Here is a 19414-nt window from a genome sequence, read left to right as displayed (position 1 = left end):
ACTGGTAAAAGAGGGTTGCTGGATTTTTTATTTATTTATAAACATCACAGTTTGCTATTTTGTAAGGACATTATGGATAAGAACAGATATAAAGATTTCTGTCTTGCTCCATGTATTATTTAGAAAAGCATTAACACTTTTCTTTTTCCTAAGTAAAGTTGTGTTTTGTGAATCAACAGGAAAAAAGCCCACCTCAAATATTAAAGTTTTTCTCACAGACTAACAATCCAGAGGAAAAGCGAAAAAAACCCAATACACGATGAGCACCCAAGATCAGCAAGCATGGAATTCTACAGTTTTATTTCTAGAGAATGGATTTCTACGTAGGAAAATATGCCATACTAACAGATTCCAACAGAGGAAAGAACATTAATTTTAGGGCATTTATAATTTTTTTTTTTTTTTAGGGGGGAACAGAGGGCAGCGGTCATCTGATACTTACTTTATCAGGTCCTCTGAATGTCAGTACAGTTAGAAACACAATATTTTTTGTGACATCTTTAAATCTAAATAATGTGCAAAGAAGGGGCTTAGTCAGGAAAGGTAATTGTATAGAATCCAGGAGAGGCTGGATACTTGTCTTCATTTCATTTTGGAAAAGACTGTTTGTGAGAGATACAGTGTAGTATGCAGAGCAAGTACCTCGGTCCTCAGCTACTCTATTTATGTGCACATATACATAGCCTTGTGACTCTTCTGTGGGCAGGATGCCATTGACTTTTCCATAATGTCAAGCAAGTGATATATGTGATCAGGTGAAGACATGTACATGATATTTTTTTCAGCTCATTTCCTCTCTGCTTGTACTTTAAACTGGAGATAAATTTAAGTTTCTACCGTTGAACCTGCATATTGATAGAGAAAAATATTTAATGTTTTGGTGATAAGATTTAAGCAATCCTCAAACATGTTATTTCAGTCCCAGTTTTGCACAAATGAAGCACAGAAGTGCTGCACTTCTTACACCTCTCTCTGCTCTCTGTGAGAAGTGTGAGTGCATTGCTGTGGTATGCAAAACTAGAGTAGGTCTAACCAATGTGCATATTAAGAATCACAGAATGTTGAACAACAGGGAGTTGCACAACACACATGTACCTGTAGCATTGCCCAAGCCACTCTGAGCCTGAAGCAGAGGTCTGAGTAGAATGAATCATTTGCAAGGTAGGCCTTTGACAATTTGAATCAGAAGGCTCAAGCTGTAGAACTGTTATTCTCAAGTCTAACTAGATGTCCTGTTGGCTATTTTGGCAGTCAAACTGCCACTCAAAATGAGGAGTTTTCTGAACTACGTTTTTCAATGTTGCAAATGGATGACACGCCAAAAGTCCACAAGAAGCTCTGCAGTGAATTGAAAAAGACACTTAAACTCTGAACTCAAGAGACAGAGACAAATATTTCGTCATGCTAATGACTCCCCTACAGTCCAAAAGATTTAATTTCAGTTCAGGGGTTTTTTTATACTCTGAATGGGTACTGTGGTTCTTGAGGAATCCTGTTATTGAAAAGTCAGCTAAACTAAAAATGTGCTTTGAAAGTAGCATATCCTTCCACAGAACACTCCTTTGGACTGTAATGACATGCAACAACTGGAAATGGACTGTACTGTCACACTAATCTAGTCCTGAAAGCAGAAGCAATGTAGTGGAAGACTTCTCTATTATGCTGCCTTAGAGAGACTTCCCTGAAGTCTCTCTAGAGACCTGCCTTAGAGACCTTCCCTGAAGACACTCGGTACTAATCAAGCACTAGACAAGGTTTGCTAATATTAATAACCACCCTGTTTGGTGCCTGGCCTACTCAAAATGTCTCAAAGGTGTTAGAAATAAGCCAATTCACCCTATATTTAATAAACTGAAGAATAAGCTCATTTTGTTTTAAAACCTAATTCCATATATAAACTAGTGGGAAGATCTGTTGATGGAATTCATGGTATTGATGGAATTTGTAGGAGAGTAGAATAGTGGGTACTGACAAATGACCAAAGATATATGTAATTTTAAAGGCTAATATTTCTTTTTTCTATCATTACCTTTTGTTAGATTTGTCTAACAAACCAAACCACAAAAAATTATAAATCACTGCCTAATAAAGGCTGTACACAAGTGAATTTTAGTAATGATTTATTTGTAAAGAAACAAAATACAAATTGTAACCTAGAAATACATTGGATAGCACTCAAAGATTCATCTTCTCCTCACCCATGGCCAGGATCTACTAATGGACACAGCAAACAACACGAACACCCTCAGGAATCAGACATCTTGCACTTCAGTCCATCTTCTGTTCCACTGCATCATGCAGAAGAAGGGGATCCTGTCTCAAATTGAAGTTAATCTCCTGTGGCCCCTCAAGTTCAAAATACACTCCTTGAAGCCAGAGTTTCTCTTTAAACCTGTGTGAAAAAGGTCAGTTAATATTGCTTTTGTTTTTAATGGTGGCATAGACAGTTCTCTGTGATCCTGAGACTGCACAAGATTAAAGATCAACTCAAGAGTGATTCCAGACAAAAAAAAAAAATTTTAAATCTCATCTACCAGAAGGCAGTTTAGTTAAAAGAACAGAAGATATGAGAAAAAAATTAGGATAAATTTGACCTTTTTGTATGGCCTACAGGTTCTAATCATACAATTTCTATGTGTCTTAAGTAAATTTACCATGATCTTTCATGCCTTTTTTTTTTTTCTTAGGAATACCTGGCATACCACAGCAATACAGAAAAAAAAACCCAACAAAAAAAACCCAACAACAACAAAAACCCAAACAAAACCAAACAAACAAAACAAAACCCAAACCAAAACAAAATCATAACCCTGAACAAAATATGTGGGATCAATGCTTCATCAGCTGGACATGAAGGAAACTTTGCAGGCAGCTCAAGATGACACAAACAAAGCTTTTGAATCAACATATGCAATAGTTTTCCTTTCTGATTTTGTGTTCTCTACATTTAGATAGACAAACCTCAGGAACTCAAAGACAAAATAACACTGCTCTTTCTTTTTTATCAGAGCCTAAATTGAGGAGGCAAGATTTCATCTTGTGCTAGAAGTCACAAGGACTGGTGACTTCATGTATCTCATTTATTTAATCTTCTGGAATTGCACAGTGGGAAGATTTGTTATCTTTATTCAATTAATGAACAATGACTGTTTCTGTGCTATTAGGACTACGGTTTATTCTTCTGAATAAAACTTGTCCAGTAAAAAATTTTACTTAGATGGTTATGTAGTTCCATCAATTTGAACTTCTGGAATATTTTGTGTCTTTGAGCTCTTCACTCTTACGATAATATCTAGGTTAAGATCTAGGCCTAGATTTCAAGAAAATTATTTCACTAAATTTAAATACCTTGCATAGACTCAATTGTCTAGTGTATTACAAGGTCTTTCATCTAACAATTGCATATCTTTTGATAAAGAATTAAGTGAAAAAGGCAGTCACATATTATGGACTTCATTTCCATTATACCAAAATTCATAGGATTAGGAAGAGTGTTTGATTTGTGCTTTGTAAATTAAGGTCCTTACAGCTATTGCAGCATCACAAGTTGTAGCACTGAGTAAGTTGCAGATTACTTTACTGGGAGATCATCTCTCTCACATTCTGTGTCATGGGCTGGTATGAGCTCAGTCGTGGTGACATTCTCTTCTTCTGAAAAGTCTCCATCTTTCCATTCTGGTTTAGCCTGAGTTACGCTGGGAGTTTCTGGGGTTTTATTTTTCTCTGAAACAAAATATGTACATTAGTGGAAACGAGTTGCTCATTTAATATGGCAACAAGGTGCTGAAAAGCATGCAGCTGGCAGGACAAATCACCTATCACGGTTACGAAAGCAGAGCAGTGTGCCTTTCCAACTTCATTGCTGGCAAGACAGACATATTTCCCAGTATCAGCAAGGACTACATTTCTTTTTAAAAGGTAATAGGTATCTCCTAATTTCTCAATCTGTAAAACAAGAGAAGGCACATAGGAGATTATTAGTAGCATAAAGCAAAATAAATTACCTTTCTCCCAAGAAAAATTTCAAGAACCTTAGAACATACACTGATATCACCAGATACCACTTGGATATCATTCTTTGTCCAGCAGACATGTGGTTCAGGCTTTCCATGTATAGTGCAATGCAGAATTAAATCTTCTCCTTCTTGTAGAGTTCTATGTCCAAACTTTTGTATGAAGTTTGGCTGTTTTCCTTGCACTGAAAAAAAAATTAAATTAAATCAATATTCACTTTATTTTAAAAGGCACAACTAAAGTAACTGAAAAATAAATCTGTTCTCATAAAGTTCACCACATTGAAAGACAAAGAGAGCCTTTATTGATGCCTGGAACTCAGGACAACTTGTTTGCAAGACAGTAGGCAACTAATAGGCAGACCCAGTTTATCTATCTAATATAACATTTGTTGGAAAATATTAATATTACACACCCAAAAATTTCATGCATCAGTATAGTGATATTAGACTCATGGAAATGCTAAAGAATCATGTTCTTTGTGTAGGTAGTAGGCAAGTCTATGTGGATTATTATGTTTCAGTAAAGGTGGAAGAGTTAATACTCCACACAAATCTAAAGTGACAAAGTCATGAGAGCAAAATTTTGCATTTAGTGCATTGTTGTACATCATGTTCTTTCTTCACTTCCCCCTCTATTATTTTAGTCAAAAAATTTTATTGAAAAATAAGAAAATTTATCTATGTTTGCAACAACATGAAGGTCAGAATGTGATGCCTCTACTACTTTGACCAAGATCATTAACTGGTCATTGGCCATCATTAACGCTGAAACCATGTACCAGATCATCCAATACAAATCTGATTCAGATCAAGGTAAATAATTGCTTTTCTACTCTAACACCCAAAGCACATGAGATTGCTTTCGTGCTAGCTTCATGCCAGCTGTGGAAGGACAGATGGCATCTGAGCCAGTACAAGGCCTGAGCAACAAAAATTAACCCATCAAAACTGATGAAATTTCAATGATCACCATCAGTTTGTACAGAATAAAAGCATTGCTCACTGTGACTTGTAACCTAATGAGTTGTAAAGCTAGACTTACTGAATCACTGTACTACTACCTGAAGTTCCACTTACATTCTACCTCCAGGGCCACAGTAAAAAAGAAAACAACCTCAGAATTCAGACTTAGTATTCTTGACACAGAGAATATAAAGCAACATGTTAACATACAGAAGAACACACAAAGACATACACTACAAAAAAAAATGAACATTTTGTATTCCTATAACATAAAGCATGTGTCCTTCTTCCTTGTTAATATAAATTGTGGCATGTTTCCATAATATTTAACAAAAGTTATCACTGCCCTTCTCAGAAAGAGAAAGTTACTGAAATGTGTGCTAAATGTTTGAAACTGCTATGCCAGCATTACTCCATCTACTGTTCTATGAAGAAATTTTTTTCTTTGTGCTATTATGAAACAAAAATCAGCATATCTCATGCAGGTGCCCATAAACTTCTAACCCCAAATATATTGAGCTCCAGGCTATTTTTGCCAAATGTGGGCCTGCTGGCATGGTGAGGCAGACATTTTGGGGCACTGTATTAAGTCCGCTGCTTAGGTAAGCTCTTACTTGCAATAAGCTTCCAAGCTTAGCTGCTTTTCTGTTTTTTTCCAAATACTACAGGATTGAGGCCACAATGAAAAGCAGAAGAATATAAGTTTTACTCTCCCATACTTGTGCTAACCTAAGGTCTGTATTAGCCAGTCCCAGCAGCTCAAACAACTCAGTTCTTAGCTGTTCAAAGTTAGCATGTCCAAGTTGCCACCACCCTTGCATTGCATGCACCTGAAGCACAGAAATTTGAGATCTGCAGCTTCCTTTCAAGCAAGAGAACTGAGCTTACACCCCTGTCTTCTCTTTGCAGGCAGCTGGCAATAGGTCAAAAACAGAGCACGATTAGCTTATATTCCAGTGGAAAACATTAAGTGAGCATCAGCCACTCCTTGTGATAATTTTGGCTGGATTCCATTACTTGCGTGGTTTGTATTACCTTCTGAAGTCAGGTTGCGTCTCATACCAGGATGGTTTTTACCATTGAAAAAAATCTGGGTAGAATGGTGATAGTGATAATGATCAGACCCCATCTTGACTTTATATCAATAAGGCACCAGAACATAAAAACTAAAATAACCATTTTCTAGAGAGCGAAGGGAAAAGTATGCACAAATAAAACCATGAAGCGACAGTTTCTATAACTCTTTCAGGCACGGGTTTGTACTCAACATGGAAGCAAAGTCTGCTAAAAGAACAGTTCATTCTCTGACAGCAACCTTCAAAATAGAATGGATGGTTATACTACACCATGGTTTTCCCATGATATCATAACAAAGCCTCAGAATAACTTAAGACAACTTGTCAATTACAAATTATTTCTTGGCTGGACATCCCATGAATCCACAAAGGCTAGAAAGAACAGACCCTTTCCTGCATTTTGGGGGAAAAAAAAATCAGGTAGACAGTGCACTGAAATCTCATTCTTATGGCTTCAGACAATAAGTTTGTCAAATATTAAATATTACACGAGTTATTTGTAGGAACCAGTAGAGTTCTGCTGCAAACTGGGGAATCAGCACGGAAAACTAATCCACATGGAGCAATGCAAAAACTGCACGTGGAGAGATCACCTGCATCTGTCTTTATCACATAGATTTCACCCCTGCCCCAAGTCTCTCTCACACACACATAGTACCAAGTCAAGCCAAATTGTTTTCAGCTGCCTTCATTTTTATTAATTTGCTTCAGAGTTATTCTTAATCATTTTTTTCTAGGCATGTAATTTCCAATCTCTGATGTCTTGAATTGTGATATTACCAATTTTATCAACTTCCCCTGTCTTCTCTAAAAGTTTAGGCTAGGCAGATGCCCCCATGCTGCTCAGAGACTTTGTATTTTCTCAGTATGGCTCTAAATTAAGACATTGCACTTCATAATTTAGAGATTTTGCCTCAGTCAAGCTCTTAACACAAACAGAAGGACCCTTTTATTAAGGAATATGCAGTGGGTCTGATGACCCAACTGATCTGAAGTATCCATAATTCAGAGCTCCAGTCTCCTTGAATACCATATGTAGCCTCTTTAAAGTCTTGGCAATAATTTTTAAAGACACAGTTCCTCTGGACCACAAAAGATAATACATACACAAAAATTAGTAGCTTACCCTAGAAAAGTCTCCAGAGAAAGGTCCAGAAGTAGGCATACCTTACCAGTCATTTGAGAGGAAGTTCATTCTCCACTGCAGCTCCAGCCACATCTGATCCAAAGCGAACCACAGTAATGGCTTATCCTTCCTTTGCCTACTGACTCAAACCTAGGCCCTCAGACAGGCTGCTTCTCTTGAAAAATGAAAATAATTAATCCCTTTTCCCCTTCAAATTTACGCACCTTGTGCAAACACCCCTTCACACGACTCCACATCTTGTAGTCAGGCAGCATCTTTCACCACTTTCTTAATGGGTGTCTGCATACGGGGAAGGAGGAGGGGAGTGTAGCCTAGTTATATGCCTAATGTCTTTCTTGTGAGGATGGAGGGACTGAGACTTAAATCTGCTCTATAAAAGAGCAATCAGGAAGATATAATCATTTTGGGGTCTTGAAGTAAATATAGGTTTGAAACTGTGACTGTGAAGAGGCGAAATTAGCACTATAAAACAAGAAAGAACCAACACAACATACCTACATGTATTCCCTGCTTCTACATTATGGTTAAAAGAAGGAAGAAGAGAAGCATGCATAAAATGAACTAGAAAATAAACCACGAGGGGGGGAAGCATTATGTTAAAATTACTGCTGAAACAGAATGAGTGTTCTTTTCCTTCAGAGAAATATTAGTGCCTCGTGAGACTACATCACTGTCACTCTTTTTTTTCTTTTTTTTTTTTTTTTTTTAGATTATCTGAACAGAAAACAGCAGGAATTTTCCAGGAAATTTTTTTTTTGGTTATTCATTAGAGTCCTTAAATAAAGAGCATTTAAACCCAGACTGCCAACACAGCAGTAATCAGTGTTGAGTACATCTTCGTTTACAAAGCAAAGCATTAAAACCAGGAGACTTTCAGTGTCCTGCTGTGCCTCTTGTACCTCTAATCACTCTTTTTAAAATCTTGTTTCTTGCAGCAATTAAAAATGTGGCTGGTAGCCACTCATCCATTAAAAATTGTCCATTTAAAACTATTCCTGTTTGAAAACAGATGTAATATCATACTCACAAAAATCAAATTTTGTTAATCTAAAATCCACAGAAATGTTAAAGTTCTCAGAGAAAAGGTTTACCAAACAAGGGTATTATGTGCTTCTACAATGAGTTATTAAGATCTAAAGACGTGCTATGGCAATTTCTGGCCTTATATTTATACCTTTTTGCATTTAATAATTATAATAACTGACATGCAAATATGACAACATTCTCAAAAGTGAGTTGACTATTACATAAAGTTACTTAGAATATGTCAAAAGAACATCACTTAATTTTTGAATGTTGGCAACTCTCAGTAAAACCAGAGGATTGAAGGGCAGCCGTGACCTAGAAGGCTCATCTTTCAAAACAGAAAATGAATGCTACAAGAACAGGATAGAATTGTCAAGCACTGGTAGCTCTGTAGAAGGCAAAACCTTACAGCAAAATATTGCTTAATGTACCATTTATGCAAGTCAGCTTGGTCGCATAAGTTCTTTGCCGCATGTTTATAACAACCATACATAAAGTCACATTTTATTTTTACGGTAACTGAAAAATTCAAAATCATATTAATCATTAAAATTAGCTTTATTGTGAAATGACAAATACACTTTAGGAAAACAGGTGACATTTATACCTAAGAAAATTCGTACAAATCTACATTTTTTGGATATGATGGAACTTAGAAAGTGGTTCATTAAACGTAGTATCAATTTTAGTTAGAATTTATTTGTACCCCCATCTGCTCACCACCTCCTCCTCCTGCTCCCTCTCATATTGCTGTGAAGTTATATCATCTTGGGAACTTCTTTTTCAAAGTTACAAGAATTTTAATAAAGTTGCAGTCACTGGGACAAAATGTTTAAATGTCAGTCTTCCATCTCACTGACCTGTGGCAATTTGCAATATATATTCTGCTCATAGCATGCTACACAGTAAAAGGCTTACTTCATTCCAGGAAATTACGCAAGAGGTAAATATTTCCTCTCTATAAATTTTCCATACCAATGTTGTTGTAACATAAAAGCTGGAAGCAAAAGATGCACGAAAAAATCATGTATCTGTTTATCAACTCTTTTTACTGCACAAATACAACAAATACTGAAGTTAAAGAATTAAGTTATACTGGAGGATTTATAAATTAAGTCTTCCCTTGGCACTGTTAAGTCATTTTTATGCAATATTTAAACAAATTAGAACTTTAATTAAAAAAGAATAGTTGTGGTTGTCCTTGTCAAGAATGAAATGCAACTTGTAGGCAAAGTTCGGTTTGGATTTACTGCTTTGACATTTAGGAGAATTATATTTGACAGACCCTTTATTTTTTAAAAATTTGAATACACTTTTGAATATTCCCCCAATTTGGTTGATTTTGCTTGAAATTAGTGTGTCAAAAATTTTAAATTAATAACTTTCTTGTCTTATACTAACCATTTAGAGGGTTATTAGAAATATGTGTATCTTTAATTTTATTAGAAGGCCGAGCAAGGATCAGCCATCTACTTAAGCTGACTGGTACGCTGGAACATTTCATTTTGTAAACGTTTGGTCTACTGTGTGTTAGACAAATCCTGAGGATTCTGGGTCAATTCTGTAGCACAATCACAACTCTATTGGAACTGCTGCACCTTTCCTTTGTGGAGACTGTGTGCTGGGCTGAGACAGATTTAAATCTGATCTACGTCAGTTCACCATGAGTGGTAAGAAGCTTTATCCTACAATTATTTTTTTAAAGTATATAAGAAAATAACATGGTTGGAAATAATACAGTCTATGTTTAAAAAAAATCATAAAATATACATCAGTTGGAACACTACCTGGGTGTATATTGACATTCAAACCCTTCAACTGTTTCCAACACTTTGTAATGCCAACAATTTTAGAAAGCGAAACTCAGCCTCAGATTCAGAAAGCAAAACTCAGCCTCAGATTCTAGAAAATCTTCATAACTTTTTTTATGTCAACATCCCTCTGAGAAAGTAAAACAAGCACATAATACTGGTAACAAGTAATATATCCATTGTGCCATCAAAGTGGTTTTGTACATATTGTGAAAGATGCAGTGCAAGAAAATCAATTTAATGTTGTCTTAGCATGTGAGAATTAAGTCTGGTGCAGTCGATACTGTACTTATTTCGTGAATAGCCAGTACATTAGTGATACACTAATATAGATGACACACAGCATAATCCAGTCTATTCTTGTAATAAGTGGCCTGTTACCTTTCACGTGAAGAATGGCACTGGATGAGATAGTGCCGTTCAAATTTTTAGCCCGAGCAACATAGAGGCCAGCATCTTTATCACACACCTTCTGAATGAACAAAGTATGCTTTGTCTCCTTTTGTAAAAGCTTTAAGTGCTCATCTGCAGTCAGTTTCTGGCCCTCCTTGTACCTGAAGCAGAGAGTCAGTTTTCAAGTCAGAGTTATATCACCGTATGCCACACAGAACTTTGCAAATTCAGACAATCCCTATAGCCCTACATTGACAGCAAGAGATAGAGCTCACTGCTATGCTCTCATTTCTCATATCTGTCAATATGGATGAACAGTTAAACAATGTAAATTGCTGGATAATACATTCTTAACATTAAAAAATGTAGTTCTGAAAATGGTTTTCAATGAACAAGTCACAATTATCTCACTGCAGTATTAGAGAGGTTACATAAAGGCCTGGGCCCTCAGTTTTGCACTGCAGTATTTTTGCTAGTAAAGTATTGAGTCAACCCACATCCAACTCATGAATAGCTCTTAAGGCTCAACATACAAATATTCTGAACTTGTGTCTTCACTATAAAGGACAGCCAAGGACCTTCCTCCATCCCAGCCCATTTAATGTTTACTTAGCTCACACCTTCAAACAGGATAGAACAATGCATCAGGAGTTACTTCAGAGAACTGGTGTCATATTCTAACACTTGAGGTCCTGTCACTATGTACTGGTATTGAATCCTGATCTACATATTAGAAATTAGAGAAAATCCTGTCTCTTCTTGCCTTGTGATGTTTCAGCATAAGTTACATTTAACCTAACACAACCACAGAAATATTTTTCCACATGTATATCTAATAAAAATGTTTATATCAGTACAAAATACATGTTATTGATTAATTTTTAATTTAAAAAAGTCTTTTTTCTATATCCATGAATTTTTAAATTGCAAAATGATTCCAGTTTAATGCTACTTTTTTTTAAAGATAATATATCAACAGTGCGTATATTTTCAAGCTTTCAAATTAATGCTTTCTTACAATAAAATTAAGGTATCACTTGTTTCACCAATAATATTCCTCAATCTGTGCAATACTGGGATTTAAAACAAGGTAACTTTATTGATACCAACAGAGTATAGCACCAAGGTTGCAGTGTCCAGTATTTTTCTCAGTGCAACAGAAGAAATTTCAGTTTACCAAAAACTTACAGTTTAATTCTTCAAATGTGTGATAATAATATTAACATCAAAATTTTTCCAGTAAGAGGCATATTTAATATTAATACATTAAAAGAAAGGCCTCCATTGTGAAAGGCTAATGGAATAAGCGGAGAAAAGGCAAATGAGGTAAAAATGGAGGAATGCCAAAACATATAGAACTATTACCAAAATCTTGAAATCCTGTCCCTCTTCTAGTCCCTATTCCTTTTGGTAGGGAAGAGTCATCCTAAAAGTTTATATTACATCATCTGTACTTCTCACAAATGCAGTATAAAGTAATCTAAATAGACATATAGCAATGAAGAGAGATTGCACATAAATATATCATATAAACCTGATTCTCTTAATGTAGATGTTTAGGTGGATTTTTTAACCTGTAACCTCTTGTTTTTGACAACTGACTCTCACATATTTGTAAATGTGTACCTATCTTAATATATATGTAGTCACTATATAAATACTTTAATGTGCACACACATCTATGTGTCTGTCCATACATAGTGCCCAGATCCTGAGAAAATGCAAATGAATTTATTTCTGCTAAATCTGTAGTGTGCAATTATTTTAAGAAATTATTGAACAAGTGAGTTGTGATATTCTAGAATATTGAAACTATATGATATATGCTTGGAGTAGTTTGATACTCTCATTTGTAAAATTAAGTACAGGGAGATTATTTCAAGTTGGTTAATTGTCAATAGGAATTTTGAAGGTGGAAATCATGCAGCAGTGTGGACTAGAAAGGATACAAGCCATTTATTCTAGTCTCTAGAATAACTGATTTGGTTATAAGTGGTTCATGGTGGCTTGCTACTAGGTATATTTACTACTTCTCATTGTAAGCTACCCACCATGTCAATGTAGGCTCTGGGAATCCCGTTACTTCTACTTCCAAAGTTACCGGAGAACCTTCCATGACGCTTTTGTTAGACAGAATCTGGGAGAAATTAGGCGCCTGTCCAGTTAGGCTGGCCATGCTGTTCTTTTCTGATGAACTTTTAATCTCTTCTCGGGTAACCATCTGCCTCTGACAGCTTCTGGTGGCGTCTGATTGAAACACGAAACCTGAGAATGCATCAGGCAAAGCATGCAGCCTGTCCCGGGTTTTAGTACAGTTATTGAAGTCATGCGATTGTTCTTGTGATTCTGCCGTGCTTTTGTGAAGTTCAAGGTGTTGTAAATGTGTTTTGCACACTTCACCCATCGTGCTAAATACTGGTTTGGCTTTTATAGTGCAAGAAGCAGTGCTAGTTTCAGATATTCCTTCCAAGCTGCAAGTCAAAGGAGATACCACTCTGGTTTTTGCATCAGAATCTGTTAGAGAGATACAAAACTTCTCAGAGTGATCTGATGGGCTTTCTATTCTATTAATTGTAGCATCAGCAAAAGCAGAATTTGTTAAGAGATCAGACACTTCCACCATTTTTTTCATACTAGTGGTTTTCTGCATTTGCAAGCTATAGGAGCTGACATGCAGACTATGAGAACTACAACAGCACTGATCTTCTAGCTCTGTTTCAGAATGTAAGAGGTTGGATTCTGGTGTCTCAGAAAGTGGTGGCAAAGAGATATCATCAGGTGATATACATTCATATTCATCTCCGGAGAGTATTTCTTCTGTCAGGAATCCAGTCTGTAAACTATCCTCTTTGGCTGAAGATGACAGCTCTGTATCCTGTGAAATAAGATCCTCACCAGCTGGACAGATAACTGGAATATCAGCTAATATATTCCTCTCCTTGAATTTGGAGAGGAAAGAAGAGAAAGGAAAGAAGAAAAAGAAAAACAAGAAGAGAGAAAGAGTTATCATTCAACACATTCCCTCGTGCAGAATCTAGCAATAATATTTCTTCTAATTAAGCCTAATGCATTCTGAGCAAAAGGAAATGTGTGGGAAAAGCTAATTTGTCAGAAAATGTTGCAGCAGCGAACTGGAATTTCAAAGTGTTCAAATAGATTCTAGAAGACATTATTCTAATTATATATAGGCATGTATTATAACAGTAACAGTGAAAGAAAAATTACCTCTTTCTATAAACAAACGACAATCTGTGGATTTCCTGTAGGTGCTGTTTATAGGAACATTTGTAAGGGGAAGGTGAGGGAGGAGGTGGCCTAATTACATCTAAATGGGAAACAATTGCATAGTGATAAAAATATATTAACTTGACTGTTAATATTAGTATTAACTGTCAAGTTGCTGGACTTTAATTCTTTGAGAAAAATAGTCATGCTCAACAGTCAAACAATTAAACCAACATCTTTATAATATTTTCCAAGCATTTTATATTTCCTCCATTTTTTTAAATGTTGCCAGCTGTTCCACAATCCTGCCAAATATTAAAAGGGAAAGCAATGTTAACATTATTTTTATGCTATCTTGGATACAGAAAAAAAAAATTCCCTTTCATCATGTTCCAAAGAGAATTAGGTGAGGCAGATGTGCATTAATTTTAATCACAAAGCATTAGAAACATTATCTGAATTGTTAATTACTTCTCTGCCTCTTGATTTTTATATGAATGTGTAATCACATATTCAGATTTCCTTTGTGCAAAGGCTCTCAGCAAAGGTATTCATAATGTTTTCTTATGCTATTCTTTCATTGCTGAGTTCTATACAAAAATATGTAATCTACCAAGCAAGGTGTCTATCACCAATAAATACATTAAAATACAAAAATACATTAATTTAAGCCCACTCAAATCAACTGAGTGATACACTGGATGCCATTGCTTTAAAAACCAGGTCTCTTTGGCAGCATCCAGTACAAAAGTGTAGCAGTACATTTGTTTTGTGTTTCTTTTGGCCTTACTGCTCTAAATATAAGCTAATATTAGTGCACAGAAGTAATAGAACCTCACATCTGCCCTGGTCCTTTAGATATGTTAGTTTTAATACAGACGTTTTTCCAAGTTACTACATTTGTTTTTTCAAAGCCATATGATTCATGCCAGATCCATGAATAAATGACTGGAAGAAGGTTGGGATTTTACTGTGTCTATTTTACCAAATAATTCAATTCAGTTGTAGGATGAATTCCAAGTCTGACTAGTAAATGTGTTTTCCAGAAGCAGCCTATCATGAACTCTGAACCCTGAAGAGCTGGAAAATGACTCAGGGGAAAATGCTGTGGGAAAGAATGACAGGTGGGCAGCGAGTGAGCGAGCTGTCATATAGGCTTTGACAGTAGGAGAACTTTCAGTCCTGGTGTGTCACTTGGGATTAAAGAAGCAGGAGGATCAATGTGCCATGAGAAGGTCTAGTTCACTTTTTAGAGTGTTATATTTGAACCAAATTAATACTGCAAAAGTAGCTTGAAGAAGTATACAAAAAATTAGAGATGGCTGGTCCATTAGGCAAGGAGGCTGGAGATGGACCAGGTCTTTCCTTCAAAAGAATGGAAACAGAATTCTAGAGAGAAGAGCCTGATAGTTCTTTAATTGAAGTATGAAGTGATGAAAAAGGTGGAGGCATCATGGTTGCCATAATTCACATCTGGTATTTGCTGTTTCGCATATCCTTGACTTCTCTCCTTGGCAGCTGAGGCACAGTGTGACAAGGATTGACAAAGCTGTGGCTTAGCAAAATAGGAAATAGGGCTATGGACATCTGCTGGGTGAGGTGATTGATCTGAAGGAGGTTTTTTGGAACAGTCACAAAATTTTGAGTGAAATCGGGGCTCCAAGTCAATGGTGAAATTCCCACTGACTTGGAATGGAGGTAAGAGAATTAATTAGGCCTAATTTTGGCTCATCAGCAAATGACAGGACATTCTGTATTGAACTGAAGGGAATGTTATTAGTTGATTTTCTACAAAAAAATCACAATTTAATGTCTTGTAGTATTCATCTACCTTATCAGCTTGTAAAATGGAATTTTTAGATCTCTCAATCAGTTACCAATGGATCCTACCTTTCTAAGGAGTTAAATACATTAGCACCCACTCCAATTTACCAGACTATTTTCCACAGTAAATGATTTACATTTGCATTCAGGATGCCAAGCCTTCAAGACATTCTTTAAGCAAAAGTAAATTAATCTCATAAAACGTAGATATTAGTATTCACTGTATTTCTAAGGCTTCATTTATTCTTTGACAACTTTGAACCTTTCATATTCATTTACTATATATCCATGAATAAAACACGCTTTTTACCATTTTAAATGCATACTCAGTCTTTCATTATCTAATCTTTTTGCATCATCCTCAACATGTACGCAGTCCATACTCTGGAACTTATTTTTGATCTCCACTGCACAGAATTTTGGCAACTGGAATGGAACTTAAGTGTTTTCAGATGAAGGCAAAGATGACTATTTGATGCTGAGTTCTGTCATTTGATGTATAGTGCCATACCAACAGTATAGCAAATTATATCCGATACAATGTCACACTGAACTGCTGACAGCTGTAGTTGTGTTCCATCATGTTTGCTATGAATGCTTTCCTGTTATTCCCATTATTGTTAAACTCAATCAATTGCTTGTTTTTTCAGGTTTTTTGGTAATACTGTAAATGAGAATACAATCAAAGCTCACCAATCCGTAACAATAGCCCTCACTTTTGAGACATAGCAAAGTAAGAAGTAGAATTCCTTTGAGAGTACACAATGATGCCCATCAATTTGATTAAAAATAAATTAACAAGAACAGCGGACAGATACCTGTTTAGTGTTGGTAGGAGACAGAGTATTGCTTCTCTTCTCAGCAATGCTTTCTGAATTTGTAAGCAATTCACCTGACACCATCTGAAAGAAAATTGTTTTAAAAACCCACTTTTTTTTCCTGATTAAGACATTAATGATTCAACAAATTATCATAACTTCCACCATTACTTAGCTCAAATTCTGAGCTATGAGATTTCTCTCATAGGATATTACTTATAAATCAAACACTTTCAGAAATTATATCTAGGCATCATATGAATACTAGGGCTCTGGGACATACTAACAACAGTATCCTCTATTACTTCCCATATTCCCTTTAGTCTTATTACAAAGGAGACAGCAGAATGTACTCTTTCCTCAAGGAGGAATGGACACAAAGAAGACATCTACACTAAAGGTATTGTGGCAATAGGATCAAAGAAAAGTTGGTAAAAGATTAAGAAAATAATATTATTTTAGAAAACAAAAGGAGATATATAGGCATGTTAAAAGAACACTACAAAAGAAAACTCAAAGGGAAGAATATGTGGATTGTATAGAAGGAAAAGGGATAACTGAAAAACAATTGATGAAGACTGCACTGATAAAACCCATCTTAACAGAGGCTTCAAGACAGAAAAGCAAGAAACTTTCCAGCAATACACAAAGTCCTTTAAGAAACATACTTCTAGTTATTAAAAAAAAAAGCATATAACTAACCTGCTGCTTTTGCTCCACAACTTTGTCTTTAATAGTCTCACATGCTTCTTGACCATTTATTTCTTCTTTTTTAACAGTAACCAACTCTTCAGAAAATTCAACTTTCTGCCATGTGAAGAGAAAATCAAGTAAGATTACACCCAATAGAAAATAGCAATTGTTGGCTGCACACTGACTTATGCTCTGTACAGCAGAGGGAAGAAAAAAAAAATAAAGAAGAAGTGAAGTCTTATCTAAAACCTGTCATCAGCACAGGTGTAAATTGCTTATGGCAAGGAAATGCAGCAAAACCTGATTAATTCATTCCTGGATAAGCAAAGACAATATTTTTCAAAGCTGAAGGAATCTTTTCTGAGGCAAGGAAATTACAGGATACCAAAGACTGAAGAATTCCAGTGGCTATTCAAGAATCTGAGGAATATTAACCAATTTTGTACCCAACTTCAGAAAGGGGAAACAAAGGATTAAGAAAGTAAAACTATTAGGAAAAAAAAAGAGGATAAACAACAAATCCAGAAAAATATCAGGATTTCAGGAAAACTAAACTTTCACTAGAGTTTAGGAATGGTTCTGTGTGAAAAAAAGTGTTCTCCATCTCTTTGATGACAGATAACTTTAAACTTATCAAAATTTGGAATTGGACTTTGATGATCCTTGTGAGTCTCTTGCAACTCAGGATATTCTATGATTCTATGGAAATTAGACAAAACTATTACAATTAGTTTGAAATTCCACTTCTCTTGAAAAGACCATATTATGTTGAGCAAGCAGAAAAGATGAAAGGGTCAAGCCCTGTTTTGACAGAACCTGGGGCTAGCATGCTGCACACAATAGCATTTATGTAATACATGGGCTGGGAGAAGAACTTAGAAAAACTGAATTGGAGTTTTTGTTGAAGTTTCTTTATAGTCATGGTGCAAGGCAAAGCCTTCTTTCCACTCACTTAATGAATTTTGGAACTCATTTTTGTTTTTGGCATCTCTTACCACTTTTAAGGATATTAATGAATAATCTGAATGTTTGTCAATTTTATAGTATAATTCCATCAAAGAAAAGTGAAATAACATTAACTATCAATAAAAGCAGGATATTTAAGCATCTTAGCTTTTTCAACTTCACAGAAGAATTAACTCATCAGCTACTGCTATATGTGGGACATTTTTCAAGTATTACTTTGAGAATGGGTAGGTGGAGTAGCAGTTCTTCATTACAGAAATCTAGCCCTATCAGTTGTGTTCCATAATTCCTCCTCACTTAATATATGATAATTAATTACACCTAAAGCAGCTTATCAGAATATGAAACTAAAGATGTTGTGGTTTTCTCTAATTTTTAAGTCAAAAGCAATGCTTTTCTCACTCAGATTACTTTGGTTTTAACACAACTTTTGGGATATCTTCTCCAAGAGGGAGCCAAGCTAAGTTGTTTGGCATTTTGTATATCTAGCAGTTACCTGTATTTTAGTATCAAAGGAATAAGAAATATGAAAAAAAGCGCATTTGTCTAGATAATCAAAGAAATTGTGACATTTTCCTCTAAAGGTTACTTGAAAGCAGTAACAGCTTTGAAAGAAGCAAACAAAAAGAAACATAGAAGAAATATTTAGTGCAGAAACAAGTAGCACTTCATTGATTCATGACAATCATTACCAAAGGTAGTGGGAAAGAGAAAATTAAGAAGTGTTTCATACTGCCATAGACGATCCTCAGCTAAAAACACCATTTCAGACATTAAGCCCAACAAGATGATGTAGATGCAATACATTCTCCAGATTAAAAAAAATACCTTTATCTCCTTAAGTTCTCTCAGAGATGTACACAACTCTTCAACAGAATTAATGATTTCTTTGTACTTCAATACAGTTTTTTCAACATGCTTCTTTCCTTCTTCAATACCTACAAAGGCAAAATAACATGAAAGTAGAACAGAATGCCTCAAATAGATCAGTATAACAATCAAGGTACTTTGCAATTGCAACACATAATTACATTTTTCTATGTTTTGTTTTGCTGAAGGAATTCTGTGATTCACAGCAATGGGGCTTCCCGCCTCTTACTAGTTTACTTGAGATGGACTCTCATAGTTGCTGCAGGGCTTCTGTCTCTTTAGTGATACTGCTTTAAAAGATGCTGACCTCATAAGGTGTCTCCTAAACTAGTTGCCATATTATACAGCTAGGAGGCACTTAGATCCCTGTCATAAGAAGTACAAAACAAAGGCATGATAGAGAGCTTTTTCCCTTGTAATAACTTAAAGAACCCAAAGTAGCTTCTTTCTCCTGGCATTCCTAATCAGCTGTTGACAAGAATCAGTTCTGTCACCTCCTTTCCCACAGATAGGAATGTTTAAAATACTGAAGAGGCTTAAAAAAAAAAAAAAAAAAAAGAGAGAGAGAGAGAGAGAGAAGAAAAAA

At 35.5% G+C, this 19414-nt stretch overlaps 1 protein-coding gene across 1 annotated transcript in view; it reads right to left on the bottom strand.

The window, feature by feature from the left end:
* Nucleotides 1–2144: 2144 nt before the first annotated feature.
* The window catches only part of CCDC141 (coiled-coil domain containing 141), a 77721-nt gene continuing 60451 nt past the window's right edge, over nucleotides 2145–19414 (bottom strand). Inside the window, exons 23-32 of the mRNA XM_017834186.1 lie at nucleotides 18787–18934; nucleotides 17002–17106; nucleotides 16300–16383; nucleotides 13220–13370; nucleotides 12484–12679; nucleotides 10421–10593; nucleotides 4044–4198; nucleotides 3816–3945; nucleotides 3576–3723; nucleotides 2145–2392 (exon numbers count right to left, since the gene is read on the bottom strand). Of these exons, the coding sequence (XP_017689675.1) occupies nucleotides 2269–2392; nucleotides 3576–3723; nucleotides 3816–3945; nucleotides 4044–4198; nucleotides 10421–10593; nucleotides 12484–12679; nucleotides 13220–13370; nucleotides 16300–16383; nucleotides 17002–17106; nucleotides 18787–18934 (1414 nt within the window). The 3' untranslated portion in view covers nucleotides 2145–2268. The remainder of the gene's footprint in view (nucleotides 2393–3575; nucleotides 3724–3815; nucleotides 3946–4043; nucleotides 4199–10420; nucleotides 10594–12483; nucleotides 12680–13219; nucleotides 13371–16299; nucleotides 16384–17001; nucleotides 17107–18786; nucleotides 18935–19414) is intronic.

The sequence above is a fragment of the Lepidothrix coronata genome, unplaced genomic scaffold, assembly GCF_001604755.1.
Source record: "Lepidothrix coronata isolate B3197 unplaced genomic scaffold, Lepidothrix_coronata-1.0 Scaffold7, whole genome shotgun sequence".
Classification (NCBI taxonomy): domain Eukaryota; kingdom Metazoa; phylum Chordata; class Aves; order Passeriformes; family Pipridae; genus Lepidothrix; species Lepidothrix coronata.
Note: the sequence above shows the minus strand (reverse complement) of the source record. Positions and strands in the feature narration are given on the sequence as shown.